The sequence below is a fragment of the Lethenteron reissneri genome, chromosome 14, assembly GCF_015708825.2.
Source record: "Lethenteron reissneri isolate LAM-NWPU_2019-01 chromosome 14, ASM1570882v1, whole genome shotgun sequence".
Lineage (NCBI taxonomy): Eukaryota > Metazoa > Chordata > Hyperoartia > Petromyzontiformes > Petromyzontidae > Lethenteron > Lethenteron reissneri.
Genome location: NC_083792.1, coordinates 1,877,918 through 1,903,418, shown reverse-complemented (window position 1 = coordinate 1,903,418; position 25,501 = coordinate 1,877,918). Strand labels below are relative to the sequence as shown.

Sequence of the window (25,501 nt, the reverse complement as noted above, 5' to 3'; positions counted from 1 at the left end):
CACTCCTTGTGGCTTGCGTCTTTAATTTCCAAACTGGACACTGGATCAGGTGGCTCCCTGCTGCGGGTTCAAGGCTTTGTGAATTCTGAGTAACTGGTCCTGCACACTTTATACTCTGACTTCTAGTATCCAAAACGTTCAGCGATGGAAAATCTGTCATAGTTCGATTCAAGGTCCCTGGGAAACCTCAAGATCAAAAGATGTTTAAGAGTCTATTTATAACCCAAAAAGTTCATAGTTTTGAACCTTACATTTTGAGGCCAATGTATAAAAAAAGTTTTCAGCAAGGACTAAATTTGTACAAAATTTCAATTCTCTGGCCATTCTATAAAATCATAGAATTGGCGTCGGTTACTCGCTCACTCATTCAGTCGCTCACTCACGACCGGTGGCGTGAGACAGCGCCATGTAAAATTGGCAATAATAATAATACAGACGATCATCAATTATAATTATAAGGCGGCTTCGGGCAGGAGGGGGAGCCAGATTTTTTAAAATGCTAGATAATCACCAATCATAATTTAAAATAGCTTATTTTTGCACATTCTTGTGTGACATTAGGTTTGTATGTGTTGGTATATGTTTTTCTAGTGCTGTACATGTATTTACTATGTGAAATTGGAATAAATTAACTAAAATAAATATCCTACTTTAAAAAGTTACTGTATTTACTATACAGTACTTAGCACTCCAATCTCGACCACTCTGCATCATGGGGTGATGTATACACGTGCAGTATTTTCATTGTTTAAGTTGCATGTAGTGTATAATGTACTGTATCTATAATATTTAACACTGAAATCAAGCGCAGCTATTTTGTTTGTCACGCACGCGGTGCCGATCGCCGGACTGGTTACGGCCTTTGGAACGGTGTTGTCGGTTTCGCCGGATCGGCCCGGGACCGCCAGATAATGTTGGAAGCAGCCAGATAATCGATGATGAACTGTAATAATAATTATGATCGTGTCAACTTGTAATGCGCGGCCACACGGAGTTTCCTCGCTCTCTCTCGAGAGAGGGAGAGGACGACTCAGAGGAACCAGGAGGAGAACCACAGACGAGCCGGAAGGCAGAAATGCAATGATTTTGCACCAACAACTGCCCAAGCTTGGCGGTCTTATATATGTGTATGGTGTCAGCCCATTATTGAGTATTTATAATGAAAAAAGAACAGCCTTCAAGCACCAAATAGACACCGATTGCGAAGCATCAAGTCTGAATTAACCACACGTTTTTGTGGTAAAACATGCAAACAACATGCTTTGATCATGTATATGCACTGTCCTTGAAACTGATTGCCTACACCAGAGACAGCCTCCGTTATGACCTTGTCTCACCACCAGTGTTAGACCAGAGAACGCCAATAGGCGAACAGCACAATGGCAATGCAAGTATCAAAGCTTGGGTTGAGCTGTTATAGCCACGGGTCCCATAGATGAGCATTTATACTTGTGGGAGGAAACTGGAGCACCGAGATAAAAGCCCACATCTGTGAGGGGGCAATACTCTCGAATCTGTTGGAACGAGTGGGGTCCACATTTGCTGTGCTACCTTCTCCTGGCGGGCCAGGGTAACGCACCTCGATCCACCAACCCTCGCTTCCAAATGTGCTGAATTAGGGGCCATGTGCCTAGTCACCACCGCCCTTTATAATAATAATGAAGCTAAGGAGACACAGACATGTGGAGAGCCATGGACCGTCGTGATGGTGAGATGTTAACTCCCTCGCCTGTTATGAAGGAGGTCATGTGTTCGATCCTGACTCTGACACCTGGAGTTTGCATGCTCTCTCCGTGGTCGCGTGGATTTTTATCTGGGTCCTCCGTTTTTTCCCTTCACAGTTAGAATCGACATGCGTTCAGAGCATTCGGCTGCTATAAATTTCCACGCTCCTGAAAAAGAGCTAAGTAGCTCAGTGGGCCTTCTCACCTGGCAAAATAAAAAATAGTTTACAGTTTTAGTTTCGACTCCTCGGAGGCATGAGCAGGCTTAACCCGACGAGTGTCTCACCTTGATCTGGTAAACGCTGAGGCCGTTCATCCACGCCACGAAGCGGGACAGCGTCGTCTTCCCCGCGCCGCTCACCCCGATCAGCAGCAGGTGGCCCTGGGGCTGCCGGAAGATCCTGCGTGACGAGGAGATGGCCACGGCAACGATGTGAGCCACGATGATGATGACGACGCTGATCGCAATGACCACGACGATGACACGGCCGCCTCGGGTTAAAAAGTCAAAAGACACGTGTTTGCTCTGATCTGCCTAAATAGTTCTTATATGACACAATGAACTGGGTTTCGATTTAAAGCTTTCGTGACTGCAGGGATTCATCTTCTTGGTTCTTTCGGTAAAGTCACGTAGAAGGGAAGTAATAAAATAATAAAAATAAAACATAATAAAACAATTCTCACGACGTTTCGGCCACAACGCAAGCAGCCGTCCTCAGGTGAAAACCAGGTCCGTCGAGGCGACAGAGTCTGAATGAAACAGCACACGGGCTTGGAGCATATATATAAGCTGGGCGCATTGACAAAGGAATTTGCATATCAACAGGAATTTAGCATATTTATGGGAAATGCAGGAATGTAATTAGTACTGCATATGCATGTGCATTATGCAGGATTAACAGCATCAAAGGGAGCTGCAGTTACTGCTGCTGCAGTAGTTGCTGCTGCTGCTGCAGTTTCTGCTGCTGCTGCAGTTGCTGCTGCTGCTGCAGTTGCTGCTGCTGCTGCTGCACTTGCTGCTGCTGCTGCACTTGCTGCTGCTGCTGCACTTGCTGCTGCTGCTGCACTTGCTGCTGCTGCTGCAGTTGCTGCCTTATCCATTTTAATATAACACTATGTATTATTCTACCCACCCTAATGTGTATCATACTGCTATATGTTTACTGTACAATTACGACACCATACATTACTCTGCACACTGCACCATGCCAGTGAGTGGAACGCGGTCTGAAAGTCACCGTTAACGTGAACACAATCAGTTAAGATCCGAAATGGTTTATTACGTCCTTCCAATGATTGCTAAGCCAGAATCCATCTTCTCGGTTGAAATTGTCTCTGTGTTTGTATATGTGGATCGCCTCATGAACGAATCTCTCATGATAGCCAGATGGCTTGCAGAGAACCTCTGTCTTGGAGAAGTCAATGTCATGTGAGCCCACTGAATTGTAACAGTGATCTGCCACGGCTGAGGTGTTTGTCCTACCGTGTTTCAGGTCTGCCTTATGTTCACGGATGCGGTCCGAGACATGTCGTTTGGTTTCTCCAATGTAACTGCTACCACAGAGGAAACTTAGTTTGTAGACGCCAGGGTACTGTATGTCTGGAACCACATCTTTTACAGACGGGACCAGATCACGGATTTTATGTACTGTGTTGAATCGGACCTGGATCTTGTGTTTAATCAGGATTTTGGAGATCTTTTTTGTGACCCCAGCAATGTAGGGTAAGGTGATGGTCTTGAAAGGCTCCTCAACAGGATCCTTCTTGATGGTTGGAGTGATGGCTTTGCGGATTGTGTAGTCGGAGTAACCATTAGCCTTAAGAGCTTGGCGTACGTGTTTGAGTTCACTGGAAATGTGTTCATGGTCGGAGATGCATTGGGCTCTATGATATAGAGTCTTGATGAGGGAATTCTTCTGGGATGGATGGTGGTGGGAATCCGGTTTTAGATAAGCATCCGTGTGGGTGGCTTTCCTGTAGACAGAGTGGCTCATTGAACCATCAGGTCTCCTTTTGATTAGGACATCCAAAAAGGGTAGCTTGCCATCATTTTCGACTTCCATGGTGGATAAGGCAGCAACTGCAGCAGCAGCAGCAAGTGCAGCAGCAGCAGCAGCAAGTGCAGCAGCAGCAGCAAGTGCAGCAGCAGCAGCAAGTGCAGCAGCAGCAGCAACTGCAGCAGCAGCAGCAACTGCAGCAGCAGCAGAAACTGCAGCAGCAGCAGCAACTACTGCAGCAGCAGTAACTGCAGCTCCCTTTGATGCTGTTAATCCTGCATAATGCACATGCATATGCAGTACTAATTACATTCCTGCATTTCCCATAAATATGCTAAATTCCTGTTGATATGCAAATTCCTTTGTCAATGCGCCCAGCTTATATATATGCTCCAAGCCCGTGTGCTGTTTCATTCAGACTCTGTCGCCTCGACGGACCTGGTTTTCACCTGAGGACGGCTGCTTGCGTTGTGGCCGAAACGTCGTGAGAATTGTTTTATTATGTTTTATTTTTATTATTTTATTACTTCCCTTCTACGTGACTTTACCGAAAGAACCAAGAAAATGAACTGGGTATCAATGACTAACCAATCAACCAACATAATGATTTACTGATGACTCCTACTACGATTTTTAAGGCCCCATCACAAATGGTAACTTAACGAAGTGGCTTATTATCACGTGGAAATTAATAGCAGTAGCCAAATACTCTTAAACGTGTGACATTGATTCCAAATGTGAAGGGAAAAACCAGAGGACCTGGAGAAAAATCCATGCAACCACGGGGAGAGAGAACATGCAAACTCAAAATATACAGGCGTGAGAGTTGGGATTCGAACCCACGACCTCCTGGTTACCAGGCGAGGTAGTTAACATCTCGCCACCGTGGCACACTAACTGGCTGACCCACTGACCAACAGATCAACAAACTGACCTACCCACCTAGTGACTGGGCAACCAACACACTGACCGACGGGACTGGCTGACACATCGAATAACGATACAACGAATGTTCAGTCGACCGCCGACCGATAGCCGACCCCCCGAGTGAGCGAGCGAGCGAGTGGGCGTTTCACCTGTCGATGCGGAGCACATGGTCGAGCACCTCGTTGAAGAGAACGAGCGGCACGTCGAGCTCCTCCTCGTAGAAGATCTTGAGGCGCGCCTTGACGTACTCACGCAACTCCTCCTGCTCCACCGGCACGTAGTCCTGCACGGCGACGCCACGTGAGGTGAAGTGACGCCACGTGAGGTGAAGTGACGCCACGTAAGGTGAAGTGACGCAAAGTGACACGACGTGAGGTAAAGTGACACAACGTGAGGTAAAGTGACACGATGTGAGGTAAAGTGACACAACGTGAGGTAAAGTGACACGATGTGAGGTAAAGTGACACGATGTGAGGTAAAGTGACACAACGTGAGGTAAAGTGACACAACGTGAGGTAAAGTGACACGATGTGAGGTAAAGTGACACAACGTGAGGTAAAGTGACACAACGTGAGGTAAAGTGACACGATGTGAGGTAAAGTGACACAACGTGAGGTAAAGTGACACAACGTGAGGTAAAGTGACACGATGTGAGGTAAAATGACACAACGTGAGGTAAAGTGACACAACGTGAGGTAAAGTGACACGACGTGAGGTAAAGTGACACAACGTGAGGTAAAGTGACACAACGTGAGGTAAAGTGACACGATGTGAGGTAAAGTGACACAACGTGAGGTAAAGTGACAGGACGTGAGGTAAAGTGACAGGACGTGAGGTAAAGTGACACGACGTGAGGTAAAGTGACACAACGTGAGGTAAAGTGACACGACGTGAGGTAAAGTGACACAACGTGAGGTAAAGTGACACAACGTGAGGTAAAGTGACAGGACGTGAGGTAAAGTGACAGGACGTGAGGTAAAGTGACATGACGTGAGGTAAAGTGACACAACGTGAGGTAAAGTGACACAATGTGAGGTAAAGTGACAGGACGTGAGGTAAAGTGACACAACGTGAGGTAAAGTGACACGACGTGAGGTAAAGTGACACAATGTGAGGTAAAGTGACACAACGTGAGGTAAAGTGACAGGACGTGAGGTAAAGTGACAGGACGTGAGGTAAAGTGACACAACGTGAGGTAAAGTGACACAACGTGAGGTAAAGTGACAGGACGTGAGGTAAAGTGACACGATGTGAGGTAAAGTGACACAACGTGAGGTAAAGTGACACAACGTGAGGTAAAGTGACACGATGTGAGGTAAAGTGACAGGACGTGAGATAAAGTGACACAACGTGAGGTAAAGTGACATGACGTGAGGTAAAGTGACACGATGTGAGGTAAAGTGACACAACGTGAGGTAAAGTGACACAACGTGAGGTAAAGTGACACAACGTGAGGTAAAGTGACACGATGTGAGGTAAAGTGACACAACGTGAGGTAAAGTGACACAACGTGAGGTAAAGTGACACGACGTGAGGTAAAGTGACAGGACGTGAGGTAAAGTGACAGGACGTGAGGTAAAGTGACAGGACGTGAGGTAAAGTGACAGGACGTGAGGTAAAGTGACACGAAGTGAGGTAAAGTGACAGGACGTGAGGTAAAGTGACACAACGTGAGGTAAAGTGACAGGACGTGAGGCAAAGTGACACAACGTGAGGTAATGTGACAGGACGTGAGGTAAAGTGACACGAAGTGAGGTAAAGTGACAGGACGTGAGGTAAAGTGACACAACGTGAGGTAAAGTGACAGGACGTGAGGTAAAGTGACACAACGTGAGGTAAAGTGACACAACGTGAGGTAAAGTGACAGGACGTGAGGTAAAGTGACACAACGTGAGGTAAAGTGACAGGACGTGAGGTAAAGTGACACAACGTGAGGTAAAGTGACAGGACATGAGGTAAAGTGACACAACGTGAGATAAAGTGACACGATGTGAAGTAAAGTGACACAACATGAGGTAAAGTGACACAACGTGAGGTAAAGTGACAGGATGTGAGGTAAAGTGACAGGACGTGAGGTAAAGTGACACGATGTGAGGTAAAGTGACAGGACGTGAGGTAAAGTGACAGGACGTGAGGTAAAGTGACAGGACGTGAGGTAAAGTGACAGGACGTGAGGTAAAGTGACAGGACGTGAGGTAAAGTGACAGGACGTGAGGTAAAGTGACAGGACGTGAGGTAAAGGGACATGACATGAGGTAAAGTGACATGACGTGAGGTAAAGTGACATGATGTGAGGTAAAGTGACACAACGTGAGGTAAAGTGACAGGACGTGAGGTAAAGTGACACAACGTGAGGTAAAGTGACACGATGTGAGGTAAAGTGACACAACATGAGGTAAAGTGACAGGATGTGAGGTAAAGTGACAGGACGTGAGGTAAAGTGACAGGACGTGAGGTAAAGTGACACGATGTGAGGTAAAGTGACACAACGTGAGGTAAAGTGACACGATGTGAGGTAAAGTGACATGATGTGAGGTAAAGTGACAGGACGTGAGGTAAAGTGACAGGACGTGAGGTAAAGTGACACAATGTGAGGGAAAGTGACAGGAAATGACACCTTGCAGAGCCAAGTGAGGTTGGGCTGGGGTTTGTGCTAGTGTTGGGCTAGCACTATTGTTGGGGTCAGGGCACCTTGGACAGCCAGTTGCTGAAGAGGATTGGTCGGGCCAGGGCCTTGTGGCGGTCGATGTTGGGGAAGTGCTTGAGGGCGACCATGTTGATGTTCTCGTCTGTCCATCTCCGCTCCTCTTCATCCACCAGCCTTGGGATGGACACGCGGATAAGGGAGAGACTGGGGGGGGTCGGTGGACAGGCAGGTGGAGGGACAGGTGGAGAGACAGGCAGAGGGACAGGTGGAGGGACAGGTGGAGGGAAAAGGTGGAGGCACAGGATTCAATTAAAGTTCACTTGAGCAGGAGAAGCCGGTGGTGTTACACAGCAAACGAGGGCACGACACCCCCCAGTAGACACGTAAATGTTGGCCCAACGTCGCACTTTAAACTTGCATATTTAGAGCCGCATCATCCTTAAGTGATTCACCGCAACTTTGAACGTGAATATTGCAAAAGAAAATATAAACGTTATCATTCAAAGCTGTCCTTAACCTCAACTCGACCAAAACGCCAAGCCCTAACCATGGGCCTAATCACACCGCAATCCTCTGTCACTATCCTTACCCCATATCCAATTCTAATCCCGGCAATAAGCAACAACATCAACCCCAACGACAACTCCAATTGTAATCCCAAACTAAAATGAAGAGACCACGTTGGCATTACTTAACAAAGCAAAAACCGTCAAATATAAATAGTTTAACACATAGGCTTTTACAACCAATATCATCCATAATAGAGGTTTTTTTGGGTTAGATCGTGTAAATATATAAATATGTCATTAAACCCGAAACGTCGTACTCAGATTGTAAATGTTGTGGCTTGGCTCTCCAACACACCGGTGTGCTGTACTAGTGATGAATTGGCATGTTCTGTCTACGTGACAACCTTTACTAATTGGCTGTGTCGGGTGGTGGCGGGTTTTAACAACACATTTATATATTTACGCGATCTAACCCAAAAAAACTGTATTATGGAAAATATATATAGTATACCAATACATTTTTATTTAGAGAATAATCTGATGTATTGGGCAATTCCTGTGAAGCAAGCAGAACTTGAAATCCTGCTAACCCCTTAACCGTGACCAAAATAAAGCCCAAAAACCAAATTTGACCCAAACCCGAAGAACACCAACCGTAACCATGGCCCTATCTCAAACACAACACAATCACAACTCTAAACCAAACCGTAACTCTGACTATAACCCTGTCCCCTACTCTAACCCTAACTCTCAACTCCACATAAACACCTACCACAACCCCGACTTCACTGTAACTTCACTCTCTCTACCGCTACCCCTGCCTCTACCACTACCCCAAACTCTACCCCAACCCCTACTGCCACCTACCCTGACCCCTACCGCTACCCCGACTCCTACCACTACCCTGACCCCTACCGTTACCCCGACCCCTACCGCTACCTCTCCACGCGGCCCCTACGCTTGGCCCCTACGTCCGGCCTCTATGCCCGACCCCTGCGCCCCTGCGGGCCCTCACTGACCGGTCCTGGAAGAGGCGGAGCGCCTCATGGGCCCACATGCGCACGAGGCCCTCGACGGGCAGGCTCTCGAGCGGCCGCACGGCTTCCAGAATGCCGCGCACCCAGCGCGTCATCTCACGCGGCGAGTAGATGTAGTGCGGCTGCATGTCCTGCGTGAAGTGCTCCTGTGGGGGGTACGGGGCATGGAAGGTTAGGGGTCGCACATCATGGGGTGCAGGTTGTGGGTCGCGGGACGGCTAAAATAAAATGTATGTATGTTGAACTAAAACGTATATGTGGTTAATCGATTATCCGGTGTGCGATTATCTGGCTTCCAACATTATCCGGCGGTTCCGGGCCAATCCAGCGAAACTGCTCCAAAGGCTGTAACGAGTCCGGCGATCGGCACCGTATGCATGACAATAAAGTAGCTACACTTGATTCAGTGTAAAATATTATATATGGTACATTATACACTACATATAACTTAAACAATTAAAATACTGCACGTACAGTATATACATTTCCCATGACTAATAACTACAGTGCGATCCAGCGAAAATTGCGTTGTGTAATTTGGCGTTCACCGGAGCACCGGTCTAAAGGCTGCATCAGTCCGGCCATGGTCAAGAACATGGTTGTGTTGAAACAAAAGCATAATACGTACATCACCCCAAATTGGAGTTTAAATAAATAAACTTTTTACAATAGGATATTTATTTTTATCTTTATGTATGTTGATGCCAATTTTATACAGTAAACTAATTAAAAACACAAAAAAACATACACACAAAAAACATAATGTTATACAAGAATGTGCAAAAATAAGCTCTTTGAAATAATTATTTGCTTATCCGACATTATTTTTTAATCCGGTGCCCCCTTCCCGCCCCCTGAAGTCGTCAGATAAACGATGATCTACTGTATGTGCAAATGCCCAGTGCAACATTGAAGCTCGTGCCGCAAGCAAGATTGCCCTGGCGCAGCGCCCACCTGCGACATGGTGTAGAACTCCACCATGGCGGCGGTGAGTGGCTCGGCGTAGGTGCGCAGCGTGGGGATGAGGCGCAGCAGCGCGCGGTTGAAGGTGCTGTAGATCTGCGTGAGCGACGCGGGGCCCGGGTAGTCCACGTACACGACGGGGACGTGGCGCATGAATCTGTCGAGGGACGAGAGAGGGTCGGCATCAGCGTCAGCATTGCTATCATCATCACTGCCATTTTCATCATCATTCGTTATCGCATACCTGTCAACCCCTTATCATTGCCTACCTTATTACAGACAAATTCAGACCCTATTGGTCACGCCGTGCCCTTATACATCTCAACGTTCATCCTACAAAGTCCCATCACAAGGGAGACACACAAACAAATAGACAAAAGACAAATTGCCCGTATTGAAACAGCTGTACGTCGTATGGACCTGAAAACTCAATTCTCTGGACAAGATTATGGGTAAACGGTATGGGTTCACAGGCATGTTATCACTGTCACTAATATTCTTGTCTCCATCACAGTCATTATCATTCATATCAGCATCGTCGTCGTCATCGTGATCATCACCGCTGCACACACCCATAGCTCTGCTGCCCTTTGTGTAAATCTGTTGCTAGATGAGGGCATCCCCACCCTGTACAGGTTGTGGGGGATAGTCGACCATACTTCACCGCACTGGTCTGTGTGCGTGTGCGAAGGTCGGGAAGCATGAATGAGGGAGCATAGACGTAGAGTACAACAATGGGTATTGCTGTACTAACAACTTAGCCACACAGTGGCCTAGGTCACAGGCCATTATCAACACGATGACCATCACCACTATGCCTAATAAGGTCATCATCAATGCTTGTTTGGCTGATTACACTTGTATCGATGGCCCTTACACCTCAGAATTAGAATATTTGTTCATCCTGGAAGAATCCGATGAGATGTCCAGCAGGAGCGGATCAGAACGTTACAACAACAACAACACAAAAACACGACAGGAGTGCAAAGTATAGGAAAGGTAAACAAATAAAACTAAACAATGTTTTATCTTACCAGGTAAAGCCCACCGAGATATTAACTTATTTTTCCAAAGCGACCTGGCCACAAATGTATGAAAAATATTAATGATTTTTACCCTTTCTGGCAATAAAACAGGAGGTGTTAAGATGTAAAAAAAACACAAATATAACCCTTTTGTGGTGAGCATGCAAACATGCTCTGATACAGCAGCCTTCTTTATGGCCTTTTCTCTCTCACCGGTGTCAGACCAGAGAACACCAAAAGGTGAAAAAGGTCCCATGATATGGCCCCAAATCATAGCTTTACAAAGTGGCTTATCACGTTGAAATTTATAGTAGTTAGCAAATAATCTAAATAATCAAATGCATGTTTTGAAATGCATGAAAGGGATCCCCTCCTGCACATGAATGGAAGCCGTGGGTCAGCGGTCACCCCTTCACCTGTGTGAGAGCGGCTTGCGGCCGGGGTCCGTGGGCGGGTTGCAGGCCCCCACAAACTGGATCCGCTCCAGACGAACCCACGTCTGGTCGGCCGTGCGGTAGAATCCGCCGTGCTCCACCATCTACGTCACACAAGAAGAGCAAAGATCCCCCCATGTAACCTTTAACCCTCTCCCCTTCCGATGACGTACGTGTACATTATCAGTTTTTCTTACGATTCCGTTCCGAAGACGAACGTTTTCATCATCAAAATGAAACCGGAATAAAAACTGAAATAAAATAACTTTATCGGTACCGAGGCTCCCACAAGGTCATGCGGGAAGGCGTGTGGCACAGTTTGGCGCCAGCTATCATAGCGTGCGGTCGTGTCGCTACGGTTCTCTGCGGTGAGTACAATGTGTTTAAAAACAACGGTGCTATGCCTCTCTCAATAAAATTAATGCTCACCGTTTGCACGTTCAGCGGTGAACGGAACTACCCACCCTGAAATTTGCAGACGTCTCCGAACGGGAAAGGGTTAACAGACTCACGATAAGGTTTTTTTATTTTTGGGTTAGATCGCGCCAATGTAAATGTTTCGTACACCAACCTCCACCCGACACAGCCAGTTAAACAATTTAAACTAAACAATACATTTTTATTTTTCCAGGTAAGGCCCACGAAGCTACGTAGCTCTTTTAACAGAATCAACTTGGTCACAAATGATAGCCCAACGAAGTGGCTTATCACGTGGAAATGTATAGCAGCCAAATACTCTAAATGCATGTTTCTAAATGTCGAGGGAAAAACCGTAGGTCCCGGAGAAAAAAATCCACGCGAACACGAGGAAAGAAACATGCAAACTCCAAATATACAGCAGCAGGCGTGAGGGTTGGGATTCGAACCCACGACCTCCTGTATACCGGGCGATACCGCGGTTTGTAACGTGAACACAACGTGAGACCGCCCCCCTGCCCACACGCCTCCCACGGCCCGCGGCGTCCCCCCCCCCCCCGCAGCACTCACCTGGCGGATGAAGGAGATGACGCGCTGCGTGCCGTACTTGTCCATGTCCGGCAGGTTGATCTCGTCGCAGAAGAGCACCAGCCACTTGCTGAGCTGCACGGGCGCCAGCACGACGCCGTTGGGCGTGCGCCGGTACTCGCAGTAGTGGTCGAACGTCTTGAGCAGCAGCTCCGGGGTGGTGGCACTCGAGAAGTTCAGGCCGACCACCTGCGGGGGGGTCGGCAGGGCGGGGCGGGGGGAGGGGTCGGCAGGGCGGGGGGGTCGGCAGGGCGGGGGGCGGGGGGCGGGCGATGAGGGGTCAGGAGGTCGTCGCGGGACAGCTCTGAGAAGCGTGTCGGCTTATTTTGTTCTATGTGGACGCGAGGTGATAGGTCGAGGCTGCCAAGCTCATATGTATGCCACCCCTGGGTCTAGCATGTAACCGACTTAAACACGAAACAACGACTCTCACGCGCGGAGCTCTCAAATGACGCTCCACCTTCTCTCCATTATTTTCTGAGGACTGAAAACCGACAGCGCCCCCCCCTCCCCCCATGTTCATGCAAGAGAGGGGCCCCCTCTGCCTACAGCCACCACCGTCACCGCCACCACTTCTCAGTGCAGCGTGGTGAGCCAGAAGCTACTCTCCTCCACATTAGCGGCGCGGAGGGGCACGTGAACATTCTGTAGGTGAAGCCGCCGTTCATAGCGATTGTTATTTAGCAGGTAAGGCCCACTGAGCTGTTTAGCTCTTTGTCAGAAGCGACCTGGTCACAAATGATAGCTCAACGAAGTGGCTTATCATGTGGAACTGTATAGCAGCCAAACACTCTAAATGCGTGATGTTGATTCTAAATGTGGAGGGAAAAACTGGAGGACCCAAATAAAAATCCACGCGATGATTGGGAAACTCCAAATATACAGTAGGCATCAGGGTCTGGATTGAACCCATGACCTCCTGCATACCCGGCAAGGGAGTTAACATCTCGCCACCGTGGAATTGTCGAATCACTTGCATCCCTTCATGGGAGAAATGGCCAGGGCTAAGGAAACGGCCACAAGCACACACGAAACAAAGACAAAGATCCCCCGTATAACCTTAACAGACTGTTGGGGCAAGTGCTGTTAGCGAGCACCTTTGAAGGCCGGCAGGGCACACGAGAGGATGGGTGGTCAGTACTACGCCCGCCAGACCGCCTTTGTCTCCCCAGTGGCGATGTTTACACACCACACCAGGTCCTCATTTTAGGCTGAGTCGACCTTGGTGAGGCCCACGACCACATTCAGATAATCGTCACTGGTGGTGGCCGTGAGCGGGAATCGAACTTGGGTGGCCGGGTTCGTAGCGCAGCATAGCGCTAACCGCTACACCGCCGCTCCACACGCACGCACGCACGCCTGTACACACACACCTCCATGTCGGGCAGCGCCCGCAGCGCGCTGAACAGCGTCATGGTCTTGCCGGAGCCGGGCGGGCCGCACAGCACGAGCGGCTTGTGCTCCGCCAGCCACGTGTAGAGCAGCGCCTCGTGGCGCACCGTGTCCAGCGTGGGCACCACTACGTCGGGGGCGGCCACCTACGCGGACGTTGCCACAAGCGCAGTCATCGACACGGACATAACCACAATCCACGACCAACAACAATCATTAAAATTGTGAACGCGCCACCGCTGCCGCGCAGTATCCGCTCGCCGTCGCGGAGAGGAGACGGCACGAGCGGGAAGGCAGCGGCAGACAATAATTGCCCAAGCTCTGCGGTCCCCGATATATAAGGATGCTTTCAGCCAAGTAATGAGCACGCATGCGAGGGGGCAACGCTCTATCCCGTAGAGATGGAACAGGCGGGGTCCACATTTGCTGTGACCGCCTTCTGGCAAGCCATGGTAATGGCACCACCTCGGTCCCCACAGGAACGCATTCGTGGGGTGATCCACCAACCCTCGCCCCCGCAGTGCTGCAGCACAGGCGTTACTACAGACGCAGACATAACCGCAAATCAAAGGTTTAGACACAGATACATCTGTAGTGGGTTAACGCGCGCCAAAAGGGGGAATTGGAAACACGTGCGTGTTATGGACAGTGGGGTCGCGTCAGGGCAAACAGGTGTTGCTGGGAGAATAACGGCCGAAGGGAGACGGTTCATTAAGTGGTTGCAAGATGCGTGGCGGTAATTGGATGGTGGACAGAAGCTACGAACGCGAGGCGTCGGTGGGGACGCCGCTTAATTAATTGGTAATTAATGAGGAAGGGGATATATAAGGGAGCGCGAGAGAGACGGGGAGTTGTTGCTGGGAGCTGGACGGAGAGAAGACGGGGAGCAGGATCGAGAAGAAGATATGAGAGATAGAACAGGCTAGCAGTGGAACAGGGAACGAGAGAAGATATGAGACAAAGCAGAGTGAGACAGGGCAGAGTGAGACAGAGCAGAGTGAGACAGTGAGAGACGAAGCGGAGAGTCGGAGTGAGACGGAGACGCCGAGAGAGAGACAGTCGGAGCAGAGTCAGTCGGAGCAGAGAGAGCGGAGAGTCGGGGAGAGAGAGATGGAGAGAGGCGGAGAAAGCGGAGCGACCGAGGCGAGCGGAGCGTGGCGAGCGAACGGCGGAGGGCGGAGACGCACGCCGAAGTCACGGGTGTTGAATGGGAAGAAGTTTGTATAATAAAAGTGACGACGGAAAAAGAAGAAGTTGTCTGCGTAAAGTTCAGCACTACACATCTACAAACCACAACCACCGATACAGATACAGCCACATCCTCAAAGCAGAGGTAAACCGCAACCACAACGAGAATCGTGCGTGTGGCTGCGGTTGCGATTGTTGTTCCCCGGATGGTCTCCAGGCGTGAGCACAAAACGGCACGAGCGCCGAAGCAACACCGACCTATGGCAACGAAGCTCGCTCATCGACTCAAAGTTGCAATGCACTTCAACTAAACGTTTCCTCACCCCCCCCCCACCAACTTCTCCACAAGCCGTCGCGCGTAGCCGCCAACTGCATTACCTTGTGCGTTTCCACCTCGATCTGGGGGACCTTGGCCTGCCAGGGCACCCACTCGCCCGTGATGGACACCTGGGAGGGATGCAAAGACAAAGAGCCCCCGCGTAGCCTCCACGGACTTGCTGGGGGCAAGTGCTGCGAGCGAGGAGCACCTACGAAGGCCGCCACGGTGGCACACGACGGGGGTGGGTGGTCTCCTCGGTGCTGATAGTTATACACCGCACCAGGTAGTTATTTAAGGCTGAGTCGACCTAGGGGAGGCTCAGGACCAATGCCGATATTCGCCACTGTTATAGGTCGTGAGCGGGAATCGAACCGTACATGCGCACAGCAGCTTGAGCGCACGACACAACCCAAAGGGACCCAGACCCACGTGTCCCAGAATGCCTGGCGGGAGTTTGATGCTTCGTTAATTAAAATACAGGATCATGTGACTTTCACGACAGCAACCACACTGTCGCCACTGCAGTGGTGATTGATGAGCAAGTGCAGTGACGAGTGCGCCCCCACCCCCAACCTCCACGCCTGACGGGTTGACGGAATGTCAGGACTCCTCGGGGTCACAGTTCGATTCCAGGAGCGGTCGTTTTTGTCTCGGCTCTGCCGTCTCGTTTGTACAGCGGTGTCAGCTCCATCAGCCTCAGCGTGTAACCACTGCTATAGACTAGAGGCCCCTGCTATAGACTAGAGGCCCCTGCTACAACCATCGCTGTAGACTAGAGACGAGAGTGGGGGAGAGAGTGGGGGTGTGCGGGCACCTCGAAGTCGATGATGGGCAGGCTGGGCGCGGTGGGCAGCGGGATGGTGGTGACGCGCCGGATGTACTCGCCCAGCTCCGAGCGCATCTTGAGTCGCCCGTCCCCCGAAAACGACCAAAGCACGGCGTACACCAGGTACCGCTGCGGCACGCACAAACACGCACAAAGACAAAGGTCCCTCCCGTGTAGCCTTAGCAGACTGTTGGGGCAAGTGCTGTTTTGAAGCACCTGAAAAGGCTGATGTTTGTGTGCCGCACCAGGTCGACCTAGGGGAGGCACAGAACTGGTTCAGACATTCGTCGCTGATGTTGGCCGTGAACGGGAATCGAACTTGGGTGGCCGAGTTTCGGAGCAGGTGCTATTAGCGAGCAGTTAAGAAGACCGCCACGGTGCACAAGGAGTTTGTATGGCCGGAACCACGACTGCCTTTGCCTCCCCAGTGCTTTGTGTTTACACACCGCATCAGGTACTCATCTAGGTTTGAGTAATTCTCGAGTCGGCCAAGAACCGGTTCAGATATCACTCACCACCGATGTGAGCCATGGCCAGGAATTAAACTCGGCTCACAGGTTCCCAGCACAGTTCACTAGCCCAGCGAGTGATTGAATGTGGGCGTGGGTGCATGAGTGAGTCAGGGAGTAATTTTTTCAGTGAGCAAGCAGGCGAGTCAGTAAATGAGCCATCGAGCGGGCGAGTGCGAATGAGAATGGATGAGAGAGTGAGTGAACGAACGGGCGATTAGGAAGTTTACTTAACACGGAGATTTTGTGCAGCCAATATCATGATACGTAATAGATTTTTGGCTTAGGCCACATAATGAAATTTGTGTCGTGATACTACTATCCCTTCCACCACCCGATACAGCCAAACAAATTCATTTGTTTACAAGTGTTATTATTGCTTCAGTTCACCGGTAAGTTTAACAACACATCTCACCACCAAATTTAGCAATCAGATTCGTGACGTTTCGCTTGCAAATGCCCCAAGCATTGTCAGGACAAGGATTCAGAAAGTCAGACTAACTGTGTCTTGTATGTACAGTATGTATGATGAACCTGCTCTGCATCGTATGTAGCCAACCGTGCTAATCGGAGGTGCAGAGGAAGGAAGATCCCACAGGAACAACCAATCAGATTATTTGTGTGCCCAGAAAACGTGGAACGTTTGTCCAATGCTGGTGCAACAGTCACAACCACGTGCCAGCGTTGAGTGAGTCGTTGAGTCGGTGAGTTCGCGAGCGAGCGGGCGAGTGGGCGCGTCCCTTCACCTGCGCGTAGCGCTCCAGCATGTCGGCGGGCATGGGGAAGTCGGGGTGGTTGGCGTTGTAGAGCGCCACGTTGCGGCACGCCTGGTGCAGCATGGAGAAGAGCGAGCCGAGGCAGCGCAGCCGCGTGAACTCCATGATGTGCTCGAGGCGCGACGCGTGCTCCAGCGCCTTCGTCACGAGGCCCCCCGAGGTGAAGTACGGCTGCAGCACCGCCGCCACGTCGTGCTGGATCTGGTGCCGCCGAGGGCACGGGGAGGGGGGGGGGAGGAAAGAGGCCGTTCGCAACGCACGGAGTTGTGGGACAGGTCACGTGGCCACGGCGCTGCGTCAGTGCGTCCCCTTGCGCGTGACCGGCAACGTGGGAGATTGGGCCTTGAGACAGGGCCAGAGGCCTGTGTCGGTGCATGTCACCCTGTGTGCCAACCCCATACGTTGCCCCACGTGCTGCTCTACTGCCGCCCCCACACGTTACTCCAGCTCGTCACCTCCGAGCATCACCCCCATGCATCACCCCCACGCATCACCCCCCCGGCGCGCCACCACGCGTCACCCCCAGCGCGCCACCCCCACGCGTCACCCCCCTGGCGTGCCACCCCCACGCGTCACCCCCCCGGCGCGCCACCTGCAGCATGGGCGACAGTGCCTCGTCGTCGCGGTCCTGCCCCCCCGTGCGGCGCCGCTGCGCCTCCTCCTCGGCCTCGTCCAGGGAGATGCTGCGCAGGCGCGCGAGGAAGTGGCCGAACACCATGTCGGTGCTGAGCACGTCCTCGCTGAACCACACCATGCCGCAGCGCGACACCGTCGCCAGCGTCGCGTAGCGCAGGTCCTGCACCTCGAACATCACGCGCACCTGCGGGCAGCGACGCACGCACACGCGAGCGCGTCGTCGAGTTACGCGCGTGGATGGGAAGCGGTGGCCTCGCCGTGCCCGGCTGCTGCCTCTACCCCAGCGCTGTGGAGGCAGCGGCGAGGGTTGGTGGATCGCCGTACAGCGAGCGTGACTAATCTCCATCTATTTCCATCTGTACGGGGATCGAGTGTTGGCCCCCACCCCTTGCATGCGTGGGTTTCTCCAGGTGCTCCGGTTTCCTCCCACGTGTATAAACAACTCATTAATCAGCAGTAAACGCCTTTAAATTACTAATATTACCATTTTCATCATACCAGGTAAGGCCCACTGAGCTGTATAGGTCTTTTTTAGAAGTGACCTGGCCACAAATGATGGCTCAATGAAGCGGATTATCGCGTGGAAATTTATAGCAACCAAACACTCTAAATGAGTACGGAAAATCCCAAAAATGTGTCGGGAAAAACCAGAGAACTCGGAGAAAAATCCACGCGACAATGCGGAGAGAAACACACAAACTCCAAATATACAACAGGCATTGTCAGGGCCGGGATCGAACCCATACCCGGCGAGGGAATTAACACCTCCGAGCCACCGTGGCAGGACCCCCTGTGACAAATATTCCGTGGACTGAGTGTGGCTTTCCTTGATAAATCAGTAATGGTTGTATAGTACTACGCGCACGCACACGCGCACGTGTGCGTGCGCGCTCGTGGGCTCACGTTTGGCGGCAGGCTGAGGCGCTCGCCGTTGGGCAGCGTGAGCAGCTTGTTGTCGTCCAGCACGGAGTTGAGGTTCTCCACCCACTCGGGGTCCACGTCGCCGTCAAACACGATCCACTGCCGCTTGTGCAGTTCCCCGCGCACGTTGTCGATGATCCTGCACGGGGGCGACGCCGGGTTCACGCGAGCGGCGGCGGATACAGCGGCGTCGCCGCACCGAGTCTCACCGGCTCGCCCATCCCTCTCCTCCCGTGATCGTTAATAAAGATGACAACAACTCTGCGTTGTGTTCTGCCCTCCACTTGAGGATCGAGTGACTCCACCACCGAGGGACACCAGGGGGTTGTGGAACGGCAGCTTCATTTCGAAGTGTTCTGTAATTATGACCAGATGCTCACCAATCGACCCCACGTTACACGACACCTCACTGCTCAATCCCTACACGGCGTCCATCCGAATCTGAATAGATGCCCTGTACCCTGAATCTATTACTCCACTGGTGGGCGTGACCTACTGTGCAGTAACGTGAGTCTATGGATCCAATCCATGGTCATCGTTAACTCCATTCATAATTTTACGTGTGATTCATTACATTAAGCCCATAGCTGCTACAGGAGCAGCAACAATGCCATACCAAGCAACAACGATACCACCTTGAGCATAACACAGTACAATAGATATTTATGCACTGCTCTCGACTGCCACAACCAAGGCAAAGATGCCCCCTATAGCCATAACAGACTGTTGGGGCAAGTGCTGTGAGCGACTAGCACCTATGAAGGTTGGCTAGGCACACGAGGTGGTGGGTGGCCAGCACCACGCCCGACTGCCTTTGTCTCCCCAGTGGCGATGTTTACACACCCCAATCATCACCGGTGTTGGCCGTGAGCGGGGAATCCAACTCGGGTCGCAGGGTTCGTAATGCAGCACGCTAACTGCTACTACACTACCGCTCCCCACACACACACGCCCACACACGCCGACGCACACACGCATACGCCCACACGCCCACACACACGCGCGCGCGTGTGCCACCCCCCCCCGACGCTCACTTGCGCAGGATGTGGGTGAAGAGGCCGTCGGTCCACTCGCGAGTGTTGGGGTCCAGCGTGCCGTACAGGTGGTCCTTGCTCAGCGCCTTGGGGTCGATGATGTGGGCCACGCCCTCGGTGCCCTCGAGGCGCTCCAGGGCCTTGAGCAGCACGCGCCACGCCGTCGACTTGCCGCTGCCCGAGGGCCCCACCATCATGAGGCCGTGGTTGATCTGCGTGATCTGGTAGAGCTGCAGGACCTGCGGTGGACACCCGCGATGCACGAGCGACCGTTCATTCATTCATCAGTTAAGGTATTCGTACAATGTTTCATTGATTCATTTCGTGTGTTCATTTGCACGTGAATTATTTTGTACGTTAATTCATTTGTTCGTACAACTGTTCTTTACTTCATGTAACGGGTAGATAAAGGGCTCTGCAGAGGCAAGTGGTATCTGCATTAGGTGGAGAAGTATGGTCAAACAATCTCCACAACTGATATATGGTATGGGAAGGCCCCACCATCGCAAAGTGGATGGACAAAGAGTAGTGAGTTATTGTTATTTTTTATGAACATCAATGCCCGTCACCTAGGGCTGAACACTTTAATGCCTCAGCTCTGACCGTCTGTCCGTCCGTCGTCCGTCTGTAACATGGCGTGACGATAACGGCCGTAAAGACGAGCCAGTCAAAATGAAGTTCTAAGTTTAACGTTATCAGTGAACGCACACCCTGAAGAAAACCGGGCAAATTGATTTAAGGGTTACCTACAACTTGTTAATGAAGGTCAACCTTGACGCACGAGGCGATGACGTCACACGCCGCGCGTGCTCGGCTCGCCACGATGCCGCCTACGCGCAACGCGGCGTCGTCTCGTCCCGCCACTCGTAAAGGCATCGCAGTAATCGGGACGCCGTTAACTCGCTAAGACGACCGTGCGCGTATAAACTCAAGCGTGGGAACTCGCGCGTAGGAACTCGCGCGTGGAACACGCCCGGGACACGCGGGGGCACGTCGACTTTTCCCCGTCCCCTAGTCGCCGCGGGCGACGCACCTTCTCGACCCACATGCTGCCGATCTCCTCGCCGTCGCCGTACATGAGGTACATCTCGGCGCAGACCTTGCGCAGCTCGTCGCGCAGCGCGCCCATCTCGCCGCGGTGGTACTGGACGCCCGGGAAGACGTCGGATAGCAGCGAGAAGAGCAGCGGGATGTCCTCCGCCACCAGCTTGGGCACCATTGTCTCGCACACGCTCTGGATCAGGATCTGCGGGCGGACGGCGGTGGTGATGGGGGGGGGGGGGGTAGTGTAGCGGTTAGCGCGCTGCGCTACGAACCTATAGACCCGGGTTCGATTCCGGCTCACGGCCAACACCAGTGACTATTATCTGCATGAGTCCTGGGCCTCCCCTGGTGGTTGTGGTTGATGGTGGCGGTGGGTGGCGGTGGATGATGACGTGTGGATACAGTGAGAGATTAGTGTTGTTCCAGCTGTTGTCATAACAACCATTGGGGGTCAGGACCTTTATCAGCTTGAGTACTGTTCAACCTCGGCCTAGTGTAGTCTCATCCTTGGTCTGGGCCTAATCAATTTCACTCTCAGCCTACATTTGTAGCAATAGCCTTGGCATTGCCTATCCCATCCTTATATTTGGCCTTGCCAGTCCATTCTTAAAATTTACTTAATCGGTCCAAGCTTTCGCCAACGCTTGGTCAATCTCAGTTTTGGCTCCATCATTCCCTTGCCAGTCTCGAACAGCCTTGGCGTAGTCGGTCCCATCTCAGTCTTACCTCATCAGTTCTGGCCTAAGGTGTGACTCGGGAACTAGCGAGTTTCAGCGTTTGCACGCGAGAGGCCTTCCACATAAAGTTGGCACACACTCGTAACGCAGGTCCCACTCATCTTCGTTGGCTGGTCTTCGGGCCATTGAAAGGGCCTGTCCTTGCGAGAAGACTACTGCTAGAAGGTGGAGACTACGGCCAAATCCATCCAATAACTGCGAAGTAAATGCCCAGTTGGAAGCGACCCTGCTGAAAATTAGCTGTACCCTAAATACTCGGGTGCATGTATGTTGTATGTATGTTGTATGTATGTAGAACTTCTTTCGCATGGTACGTCGTCAACTAGGCTAATCGGCGGTGTGGGGGAGAAGGACAAAAGACTACAATCACTCCAAGCCTTGGCCTAGATTTAGTCAGTCCAACCTGGGCCTTAGGCATGAAGTGGGCCGAGAGGGGGTGGGGATGGCGGAGGGGGCCCCCCTCGCTGGATGGCATAGCCCCCCCTTGCTCCCCCCCTCCAGGGTGCGATGGGTGGGCACGTCACCTCTTGCTCGGGGAGGTTCTCGGCGATCTGGCCCTCGTCCACCACCTCGCCGCGCTCCACCTTGTCGCGCTTGATGCGCTGGATGCGCTCGCGCTTCACGTTGCCGGCGCTGACGAGGACGCTCTTGAGGGCGCGCAGCCCAAAGTCGTAGTGGCTCTGCGAGGAGAGCTGCTCGTCGCACAGCCTGCGGGGGGAGCGCCACCGCCACCGCCATCGCCGCCGTTGTTATCGGTAGTGGAATCGGTGTCAGCATCCACAGCATTGGCATCATCATTATCATTGTCGTCATCGTCAGCATCAACATCGGCAGCAGTAGTGTCGCCCGTAGCATTGTCAGCGATGTCATCATCATTATCAGTGGCAATGACAGTGTAATCAGCATTATCATCATAAATATCGTCATCATCAGAAGCAGCAGCATCATAATTGTCATCATCAATGCAGGTCATGAGCGACAAATCATGAGTCTTATAGATTTCAATCTTGTATCACTCGTAACTGATACATGGGTGGTCAAACCGCAGCTCCCGGGCAGATCGAGTGCAACTTTTACAGAGACGCAGAAGATGTTTGCTACTTTTCGATCTGAATTTAAATTTGGATGGGAAAAAATAAAATAATCTGCATGAGCGGGAGGAGCTCGGTGGCACCTAAGTACTCCCCGCGCACTTCCACGGATATCTACATTCATAACTCCGCAGCCAACCGGTGCGGGTGAATTAGCCACGTGACCACCCCACGCAATCACCCCATGTGACCCGCTTAGCGTCCTGTCGCTCTCAGTCACGTGCAGATATGAAGCTTGCAGGTTCAGGACGTAAAATGTCTTCGGACAGATCGTACGGGGGGACGGGTGTCGATGAGGATTACGGACGTCACAGAAGGGAGAACGGAAGGGGAAAAAGAGTGAGACGAGGGCCGATGATCGGCTGACTTTGGAGGAGCCGAGGGAGGTGGACGTTTGTGAAAACAAATGGGAGGGCGGAGGGCAGAGAAGAATGGAAAAAACATTTCCATCGAGGCGCTGCTTATGATATTGACCAGCAGCACATCGTGTCATTAATTCCGAGATTAATAATTAAAGGGCAAGTTGATAAAAATAAGATTTTAGACATTTCCGAAAGATATCTCAATTTTTTCTCGGCACGCAGTTCGCCGTCGTACACCAGAGCTGTCCATGGAGCGAAGACCAGGCAAACTCGTGATTGACATCAAAGGTCCGGACAGAGAGAGAGAAAGAGGTCAGGGGAGGTTGACCGCTACCCCCACACCCACCCCTCCCACCCCACCCACCCCTCTCATCCCACCCGCCCCTCCCACCCCACCCGCCCCTCCCACCCACGCGCCCCACCCACCCACCCAACCCTCCCACCCCTCCCACAAGCCTCCTCACCCACCCCACCCCACCCCTCCCACCCACCTACCCCATCCACCCCGCCCACCCCACCCACCCAAACTCCAGCCACCCACCCCTCCCACCCACCCCACCAACCCCCCCCACCCAACCCACCCAACCCTCCCACCCACCTCACCCACCACCCCCACACACCCACCCCTCCCACTCCACCCACCCACCCCACTCCTCCTACCCACCCCACCCACCCCACCCTCCGAAACCGGCAAGTCTGTTGAGAGGAGGCGTGCGGGGCCGGGGGGAAGCGGACGCTCACTTGAAGAAGGGCACGATCTTGTTGGAGAGCACCTCGGCCGTGCGGAAGCCCTGCGAGTAGAGCATGACCTGCGCGATGAGCTGCCGGTCGGGCTTGGTCATGGCCAGGCTGCGGAAGAGCTTCTTGAGGTTGTCGGGCAGGTTGGAGCGGCCGGCGTAGCCCGGGTTCATGGTGATGAAGATGGCCATCTCGGCGCTCACCTTCACCTGCTTGCCCAGCAGCTCGCACGTGATGGGCGGCGACTCTGCTCCGAGCGGGGGAGCAACGACAATGGCGCCGCCGTCGTCGTCATCATCGTCATCATCGTGATCATCATCATTATCGTGATCATCATCGTGATCATCATCATCATCGTCGTCGTCATCATCGTCGTCATACTCGTCATCATCGTGATCATCATCATGATCATCATCGTGATCATCATCGTGATCATCATCATCATCGTGGTTATCATCATCATCGTTGTCATCATCATCGTCATACTCGTCATCATCGTGATCACCGTCATCGTCGTCGTCATGACCATCATCATAGGCTGTGGTTGTTGCTATGCGAGGGGTTAATGTGGCTGTGATTTGGTGGTTGTTGCTGTGGTTCTTGTGGTTGTGATTTGGTGGTTGTTGTGGTTGTGATTTGGTGGTTGTTGCTGTGGTTGTTGTGGTTGTGATTTGGTGGTTGTTGCTGTGGTTGTTGTGGTTGTTGTGGTTGTGATTTGGTGGTTGTTGCTGTGGTTGTTGTGGTTGTGATTTGGTAATTGTTGCTGTGGTTGCTGTGGTTGTTGTGGTTGTGATTTGGTGATTGTTGCTGTGGTTGCTGTGGTTGTTGTGGTTGTGATTTGGTGGTGGTTGTTGCTGTGGTTGTTGTGGCCGCGGTGGCGGTGGCGGAGACTGACCGCGCAGGCGGCAGGGGTTGGCGTGCTCGCGCAGCGCCTCCTGGATGCACTGCACCTGCTGCGACACGGCCGACAGCATGCGCTCCTCCAGGCGGTTGAACTCGTCGAAGCAGCCCCACGCGCCCACCTGGCACAGCCCCACGAAGATGCGGCCCATCGCCTGCGCAGGGCACACACGCGCACACAGACACAGTGCAATGCGGTTGTAAAAATTATCATAGTAAGGAATAATATTCATAATTACAGTTCTCCAGATTGATTTTTAACACGTAGTAGGCTTTCGCGACCAATATTGTCCATAGAGGTTTTTTTTGGATTAAATGGCGTGAATATAAATATGTTGTTAAACCCCGCCACCACCCGGCACAGCTAGTTAGTAAGGTTTGTCACGTAAACAGAACGTGCCAATTCGTTACTATCTTCTTGGTTCTTTCGGTAAAGTCACGTAGAAGATACATAATAAAATAATAACAATAAAACATAATAAAATACAATTCTCACGACGTTTATTATGTTTAATTTGCATTATTTTATTATTTCCCTTCTACGTGCCTTTACCCGAGAACCAAGAAGATGAATCCCTGCAGTCACGAAAGCTTTACATCGAAATTAGTTACTAGTTCAGCACACCGGTGTGTTGGAGAGTAAACCCACAACATTTACAATTCGAGTACTGTGACGTTTCGCCGGTAATTACAACCAGCCTCATCAGGCGACAGCCAGATTGACTTTGTTATAGATTTCCAGAACTAAGGATTTATGATT

General features: G+C 51.7%; 1 protein-coding gene across 1 annotated transcript in view; it reads right to left on the bottom strand.

The window, feature by feature from the left end:
- Positions 1-25,501, bottom strand: part of LOC133342225 (cytoplasmic dynein 1 heavy chain 1-like) — a 130,610-nt gene that overhangs the window by 49,379 nt on the left and 55,730 nt on the right. The window contains 18 exon segments of the mRNA XM_061551231.1: positions 2,011-2,125; positions 4,798-4,931; positions 7,340-7,469; positions 8,824-8,987; positions 9,796-9,961; positions 11,246-11,367; positions 12,251-12,457; positions 13,642-13,806; positions 15,227-15,295; positions 15,982-16,122; positions 17,249-17,479; positions 17,871-18,098; positions 18,818-18,974; positions 19,870-20,108; positions 20,903-21,115; positions 22,175-22,358; positions 23,845-24,088; positions 24,737-24,896. Coding sequence (XP_061407215.1) covers positions 2,011-2,125; positions 4,798-4,931; positions 7,340-7,469; positions 8,824-8,987; positions 9,796-9,961; positions 11,246-11,367; positions 12,251-12,457; positions 13,642-13,806; positions 15,227-15,295; positions 15,982-16,122; positions 17,249-17,479; positions 17,871-18,098; positions 18,818-18,974; positions 19,870-20,108; positions 20,903-21,115; positions 22,175-22,358; positions 23,845-24,088; positions 24,737-24,896 — 3,069 coding nt within the window.